Source organism: Emiliania huxleyi (assembly GCF_000372725.1).
Source record: "Emiliania huxleyi CCMP1516 unplaced genomic scaffold EMIHUscaffold_88, whole genome shotgun sequence".
NCBI lineage: Eukaryota > Haptophyta > Isochrysidales > Noelaerhabdaceae > Emiliania > Emiliania huxleyi.
In genome coordinates this window covers 12,021-19,739 of record NW_005195441.1, presented here as the reverse complement: position 1 = coordinate 19,739, position 7,719 = coordinate 12,021, and the positions used below count along the sequence as shown (strand labels likewise).

Below are 7,719 nucleotides of genomic sequence, written 5' to 3'. Positions count from 1 at the left end.
AGCCCACCCCACCCCCCCACGCGCCTCGGACGCCTCGCGGTGCGCCTCGATCCGGCGCACCTGTTCGAGATGAGCCAGAGATGGGGTCGAGATCGGCCGAGATCGGCCTGGCGGTGCGCGAACCGGCGCACCTCGGACCTCGCCGCCAGCGCGTCCGCCTCCTCTCGCTGCGACCGTTCCGCCTGCGACAACAGAGAATCACCTCGTGATGAATGAGGGACGCGAATCGGTAAGGAATGAGAGGACGGCTCCGCAACCTGCAGCGCGCGCCCCGCCGCGGCCGCCTCCCCCTCCGCGCCGCGCCGCAACCCTTCCTCCTCGGCGAGGGCGACTCCTGCTCGCAGAGGGGCCGCCGTGACGAGACGCCGCCCGGCACCGACTCCCCTCTCCTCCTCGGCCAGACTGGCGCCGAGCGCTTCCGCCGCCGCCCGCTCCGCCGCGAGCGACGCGCGCAGCGAGGCCGCCTCGGCCGCCGCCTGCTCACAGCCAGACGCTGTCGAGAGGCGCTCTTCACACACCTCATCGGAAGGCTCCCTCGGCCGCCGCCTCGCTCGCCGCAGCCGCGGCCCGCTCCTCCACCTTCGCCACCCGCGACGCCGCCTCTGCAGAAGCCAGCCGAAGGGCATCCTACCGGCATCGGCCCCAAGAAAGGTCCAGGAAACGTCTCGGAAGGCAGCCGCTCGCCGCATCTGGCGGTAGCCAACCGCCGCCGCCGCCGCCGCCGCCGCCCTCGTCTCCTCCACCTCGCTCCCCGCGCGCTCGCGCGCGCTCGCCGCCGCCGCCTCGGCCGCCTCGGCGCGCGCAGTCGCCTCCGCGCCGTCCGCGGCGGCGGCGCGGGCTCGCTGCTCCGCCTGCGCGGCGGCCGCCTCTGCCGCCGCTCGCCGCTGCTCCGCCGACGCCTGCGAGAGGCTTCCAGGAGCCGTCTCGGGACGGTCTCGGAAGAGGCCCTTCCGCTGCCCGGCCGAAGCCTCGGCCGCCAGCGCCTCGTCACGCTGCCCCTCGACGGCACCTGGAGATGCGTCGGTGTCTGTTGCTGCACTCGAGTACGTCGACGAATGCGTCGCGCATAATAGAGAGGCCGGCTACGGTGGGAGGGTGGGGGAGGGGGGGGAAGGGGGGGGGGGGGCTTCGCACCGAGCTGCCGCGTCGCCTCCGCCGCCGCCGCCGCCGCCGCCTCCGCCGCCGCCGCCGCCTCGTCCGCCTCCGGCCAGCCGCCCGCCGCGAGGCGCAGCGCCACCCGCTCCTCCGCCAGCTCCGCCGCGAAAGCCGCCGCCGCCTGCGGCAACGCGGGCCGAGGACATGTCGTGGACATGTCCGAGGACATGCCGTGGACATGTCCGAGGACATGTCGTGGACATGTCCGAGGACATGTCGTGGACATGTCCGAGGACATGTCGTGGACATGTCCGAGGACATGTCGTGGACATGTCCTGGGACAGCTCCGCCGTGAGAGATGCGGGGGTGGCCTCGCGCGCCGCCGCCTCCGAGGCGCGCGCCGCCGCCACCTCCGCTCGCGCCGCCTCCGCCTCCGCCGCCTCTCGGCGCGCGGCCGCGGCTTGGCGCGCAGCGTCCCTCGCCGCCTCTCGCGCCACGCCTATCCCGCCGTGCACGCGTCACCGACGCGTCTCTCGCCCGCCGCGTCGCCCGCCGCCTCCCGAGCGCGCGCCGTCCGCGCCGGCCAGCGCCTCCGCCAGCGCCGCCTCGTGTGCCGCCTGGTGCCTCGCCGCTGCGTCGGCCAGTCCCCGCTCGTGCGCCGCCGCCGCCGCAGCCAGCGCCTCGGCGCACGAGCGCCTCGCGGCGGTCGCCTCCGCCGCAGCCTCCTCCGCCTCCGCCTGAGCGGCCCTCACCGCCTCGCCCGACGCCGCGAACCCCCGGGCAGCCTCCGCCCGCGCCTCCGCCAGAGCAGCCTCTGCGGCGCCAGCGCGCGCCTCCGCCGCCTCCGCCCGCTCCGCGGCGGCCGAGGCGCCAGCGCGCGACTCGTCACGCTCTGCCGCCGCCGCGGCCGCCGCCGCCGCCATCGCGTCCACCCTCCCCGCCGCCTGCGCCGCCTCCGCCTGCGCAGCGGCGCGCGCGGCGTCTGCGGCGGCGGCGAGCTCTGCGGACTGGCGCACGCGCGCCTGGCGAAGGAAGTCGGGATCCGGCTGCAGCGACTAGCATCTCCTTGCACTCTCGCCTCATCATACACGTCGTGTCAGTCGACGAGAGTGGGTCTCTAGGTTGGCGAGACTCAGCGCGGCGCGCCTCGGAGGTGCTCGCGAGCGCCTCGAACTCCGCCTCCACCTGAGGGGCGCGCCGAGCAAGTGAGAACGTGCCGCGCACATGTCCGACCCCCCCGCGCTGCTCGCTCCCCACCTCTTGAAACGCACGCGCCCCTTCGGCGCTCGCCGCCTCCGCCCTGCGAACCGCCCGCGCCGCCGCCGCCTCCGCCGCGTCGGCCCGCCTCTCGGCGGCCCTCGCTCGCTCTTCGGAGGCGGCGGCGGCGTGGCGCGCCGCCTCCCGCTCGGCCAAGCTGGCGGCGGCGGCCGCGGCCGCCGCCTCCGTCTCCTCCACCGCGCCGCGCAGCCTATGGGACATGTCTCGGACATGTCGTGGTCGTCGACACACCTCCCCCTCCCCCGCCCCGCCGCGCAGCCTCGTCTCGAGCGAGCGCACATCCGCGCAGGCGGCGGCGGCGGCCTCCTGCCCCTCCCTGCACTTTGACTCGGCCGCCGCGACCGCGTCGCGCCGCGCCGCCGCCTCGGCCCTCGCCTCCTGCAGCAGCGCCTGCAGCGAGCGGCACCGCTCTTCCGCGCCAGAGACGGCCTCCTCGAGCCGAGCGGCCTAGTAGCGAGGAGTGGCGAGGATGACTCCGCGAGTCGGGGGCTAACGAGCCCGCCCCCTCCGCCGCCAAGCCAGCCTTGCGAGCAGCGCCGTCGGCCGCCCCCTCCGCCGCCAGCACGCGCGCCGCCGCCGCGGCCGCAGCCTCGTCCGCGGCGCTGATTGCCGACGCAGCAGCGAGCTCTGCGCGGGCGCACGCCTCCTCGCCGCGCGACTCGGCCCTCGCCACCTCGGCGCGCGCTCCGGCGAGCGACTGCGCCGCCGAGGCCGCCGCCGCGGCAGCAGACGCCTCGCCGGCGGCGAGGCGCGCCTGAGGACATGTCATGGACGCGTCAGTGGGGTGCCGCGGACGCGTCCGACGCCTCGGAGGGCGTCAGTGAGGTGTCGGCGGCGCGCGCCTCAACCTCTGCCAAGCGGCGGCGCAGCGCCGCCGCCTCCTCCGCCGCGGCCGCGGCCTCGCGACCCACCCGCGCCCGCGCCTCGGCCGCCGCCGCCGCCGCCGCCTCCCGCGCCGCCGCCGCCTCCCGCGCCGCGCTCTCGCAAACGGCGCCCGCCTCGGCCGCCGCCTCGGCCGCGGAATCCTCCGCCACCCTCGCCCGCCCCTCGGCCTCCGCCGCCGCCGCCGCCGCCTCGGCCAACGCCTTCGCGCCCGCCGCCGCCTCGCGCCTCGCCTCGGCCGCCGCCGCCGCTCGCCGCGCCTCCCCTTCCCTTGCCGCCGCAGCCTCCTCCCTCGCCGCCGCCGCCTCCTCCCGCGCCACCGCCGCCTCCTCCCGCGCCGCCGCCGCCGCCGCCTCCGCCGCCTCCGCCGCCGCGCAAGCGCGCTCGCGGTCCGCCGCCGCCGCCGCGCCCGCGCTGGCTGCGGCCGCCGCGGCAGCCTCGGCGGCCGACGCCCGGCCCCTGCACGCGTCCATCTCCAGCTCGGCCTATCTCGCGCAATCTCGGGTGATCTCGGGCCATCTCGGCCGCAGCACGCACCCCCTCCGCAGCTCTGCCGCGGCGAGAGTGCTCTCGGCGGCGCGCGCAGACTCGTCCGCCGCCCGCCTCTCGCGCGCCCGCTCGGCTCGCTCCGCCGACAGCGCGAGCTCGGACGCCTGAAGTGTCTCGGAAGTGGGTAGGAAGTGTCTCGGAGGTGTCCGCCGACAGCGCGAGCTCGGACGCCTCGCAGCGTGCGGCGAGGGCCTAAAAGAGAGGTCTCCCGGTAGGAAGGAGAGCTGCCAGAAGCGGTGCTCTCTCGGCTCACGCCGCCTCCAGCCCCTCGGCGTGTGCCGTCGCCGCCGCCGCCGCCTCGCCCGCGCGCCTCTCCGCCTCCGCCGCCCGCGCCTCCGAGTCAGAGAGCGCGGAGCGCAGCGCCGCCGCCGCCGCCCGGCCGTCGCTCGCCTCGGAGCGCGCCGCCCCGACCTCCGCTGCCGCGGCGGCAGCACGGCGAGCAGTCCGCTCCGCCTCCCTCGCCGCGCCGCTCAGCGCCTCCTCTGCCGCCGACCGCTGCTCCGCCGCAGTACGATGGGCGGCGCGCGCCGCGGCCGTCGCCTCGGCCGCGGCGCGCAAGGCCGCGTCCCGCTCCGCCGCCGCCGCCGCGGCCTCCGCGCGCGCGGCCGCCGCGTCCGCCGCCGCCGCATCGCGCTCTTCCGCGAGGGATGCCGCCCTGTCTGCCGCCTCCTTGTCGGCCACCCTGCGAGCTGTGTGCGGGTCGTCGTTCTCGTCGGACTCGGAGCCGCGAGCAGCGCACAGCTCCTGCTGCAGCACCTCCACCCGCCGCCGCTCGACCGCCAGCGCCTCCCGCGCCTCCGCCGCCTCGGCCGCCGCCGCGGCGGCCGCGTCGGGCGGCTCGTCCTCGTCGAGGGCTGGCGAGCCGTCCTCGATCCGCCGCCCGCCGATGAGGACCTGCTCACAGCTGGAGGTGTGAAGAGCCGCTGTTCACACCTCGATCCGCCGCCCGCCGATGAGGACCTTGGACTGCACCTCGTGGATCTGCGCCTGCAGCAGCCGCGCCTGCAAGCCGCTGATCTGCTGCTGCAGCTTCGCCTTTTGGGCGCGCTCCTTTGCGTACTCGCGCACGCACTGCGCGAGCGCCGCCTCGGCCGCCGACCTCTCGCTCTCCAGCCGAGACACCGACGCGGAGCTCGGCGGCAGCGAGGACGCCTCGGGCGGCGGCGGCGGGGCGAGCGCCTTGGCGGCCTCGGTCGCCGCCAGCTGCGCCCGCAGCTGCGTCAGCCGCGCCTCGTACTGCGCGAGGAGGGAGGAGGCGACCGCGTCGCCCGAGGCGCGGAGGTTGACCTTGGCGTGGTTCCGGATGGCGCGGGCGCGCGACGTGAAGAGGAGCGTGGAGAGGGAGTCGTCGAGCGCCGTCGGCTGCGGCGAGACGCACGCGACCATCGACGTGCGGCAATTGCCCCCGAGCGAGTCCTGCAGCAGCCGCGTCAGCTTCGAGTCGCGGTACGGAACGTGTGGGGGGTGGCCGCCTCCCCGCGGCTCGCTCAGCGTCGCCATCACCTTGGCGAGGGCGGAGAGGGAGGTCTGGCCGAGGTCTGGCCGAGGTCTGGCCGAGGTCTGGCCGAGGTCTGGCCGAGGTCTGGCCGAGGTCTGGCCGAGGTCTGGCCGAGGTCTGGCCGAGGTCTGGCCGAGGTCTGGCCGAGGTCTGGCCGAGGTCTGGCCGAGGTCTGGCCGAGGTCTGGCCGAGGTCTGGCCGAGGTCTGGCCGAGGTCTGGCCGAGGTCTGGCCGAGGTCTGGCCGAGGTCTGGCCGAGGTCTGGCCGAGGTCTGGCCGAGGTCTGGCCGAGGCCTCTGGCCGAGGCCACCTTGGCGAGGGCGGAGAGGGAGAGGTTGATCTTCTTCGACTCCTCGAGCCGCGCGCCGCGCTCGCCCAGCAGCGCGGCCCGCTCCGAGCCCGCCAAATCCACCTAACACCCCATTCTCGAACGATGGCCCTCTCTCCCCCCTTCCGTTCGTAGCCCCGAGCCCGCCAAATCGACCAAGTGCAGCCGCGACACCTTCAGCGCTGAAGGGCCGGCGCCGCCGCCGCCGCCTCCTCCGCCGCCGTTGCCGCCGCCGCCTCCGGCTCCTCCTCCGCTGCTGCCGCCTCCACCACCGCCTCCGCCACCACCTCCACCACCGCCTCCGCCTCCGCCTCCTCCAGCCTCGCCGCTGCGCCTGCCCGGCCCCTGCAGCGAGGGCAAGGCCTGCGCCTGCTCCACCACCACCGTGAAGATCGCGTGTGAGCGGCTCGACACGTCGTTGATCGCGGTCGCCGCCGTCGCGCGGTGCCGCTGCCCTCTCGCCGCCAGCGCCCACACCTCGGACGGAGATCGGACGGCAACCTCGGTGATGCCCTCGACAAAGACGCCGGCGCGCGGGTCCTCGCGCAGGGCGAGCGGCCTGCCCGACGGCGAGAGCAGGTCGTAGATGGACTCGCGGTACAGCTGCAGAAACGACACGCGCACCACGAACCGGCCGCGCCCGCCCGACGCGATCGATTCAAACAGCTGCTGCGCCGCGCGAGGGATCAGGCCCGCCGCGTCGCTGGTCGCCCACGCGGCGGTCGCGCGCCGGCCAGCCGGCGGCAGCTCGTGCGCCGGCCCGTAGCACGTGTGCGACTTGCCGGAGCCGGACGGGCCGTAGCAGAACACCGTCGAGTTGAAGCCGTGCAGGCAGGCGGCGACTTGGGGCGCCGCGGCGGCTTCGTAGACGTCGCGCTGCGCCGCCGCCTCGCCAAAAACGCCGTCGAAGGAGAAGACGTCCGCCGTCGGCTCGGCGGCCGCCGCCGGGTCAGCCACGCTGCGGCTCGGGCGGATGACTGAGACGGCGGGACGGCCGTCGGCAGAGGCGCTGACCAGCAGCGCCGGCTCGCGCAGCGGCGGCTCGCGCGGGAGCGGCGGACGGATGCGCACGAAGACGCGCAGCGGAGCGCTGGGCGAGGCGGCGCTGGGCGAGGCGGCGCTGGGCGAGGCGGCCGGTACTGACATTGGGTGGGAAGCCGGCCAAGAAGAATTTTCCAACCCTCTCTCACACGACACCGGGTACGGGTGAACTACAGGTAGTGGGGAAGGCAGCCTCGATTGCCATACAGACATGGGTGCGAAACAACGACAAGACCAAGGCACGGGCAGAGGAACGAGAGAAGAATATAGGGTGGATAAAGCGCCTGTTCACGGCATGGAGGGTGAGCCAGGGCTCTCGCGCTACCCAGCTAGGGTTAGGGATAGGGCTCTCGCGCTACCCAGCTAGGGTTAGGGATAGGGCTCTCGAGCTACCCAGCTAGGGTTAGGGATAGGGCTCTCGCGCTACCCAGCTAGGGTTAGGGATAGGGCTCTCGAGCTACCCAGCTAGGGTTAGGGATGGGGCTCTCGAGCTACCCAGCTAGGGTTAGGGATCGGGCTCTCGCGCTACCCAGCTAGGGTTAGGGATAGGGCTCTCGAGCTACCCAGCTAGGGTTAGGGATAGGGCCCTCGAGCTACCCAGCTAGGGTTAGGGATAGGGCTCTCGAGCTACCCAGCTAGGGTTAGGGATAGGGATAGGGTTAGGGATAGGGTTAGGGATAGGGTTAGGGTTAGGGTTAGGGTTAGGGTTAGGGTTAGGGTTAGGGTTAGGGTTAGGGTTAGGGTTAGGGTTAGGGTTAGGGTTAGGGTTAGGGTTAGGGTTAGGGTTAGGGTTAGGGTTAGGGTTAGGGTTAGGGTTAGGGTTAGGGTTAGGGTTAGGGTTAGGGTTAGGGTTAGGGTTAGGGTTAGGGTTAGGGTTAGGGTTAGGGTTAGGGTTAGGGTTAGGGTTAGGGTTAGGGTTAGGGTTAGGGTTAGGGTTAGGGTTAGGGTTAGGCCCAGGGTTAGGGTTAGGGTTAGGGTTAGGGTTAGGGTTAGGGTTAGGGTTAGGGTTAGGGTTCCCCCTAGGGTTAGGGTTAGTTGCAGGCAGAAAC

At 74.2% G+C, this 7,719-nt stretch overlaps 1 protein-coding gene across 1 annotated transcript; it reads right to left on the bottom strand.

Annotated features, from left to right (window-relative positions):
• Positions 1–5,085: 5,085 nt before the first annotated feature.
• Positions 5,086–6,535, bottom strand: EMIHUDRAFT_52786 (hypothetical protein; the record flags this gene model as incomplete). Its single annotated transcript, XM_005758105.1, has 4 exons — positions 5,086–5,307; positions 5,612–5,713; positions 5,786–5,811; positions 5,926–6,535. Coding segments are annotated over 4 exons (960 nt in total), but the record flags the coding sequence as incomplete, so codon positions are not given.
• Between the last annotated feature and the right edge of the window lie 1,184 nt (positions 6,536–7,719).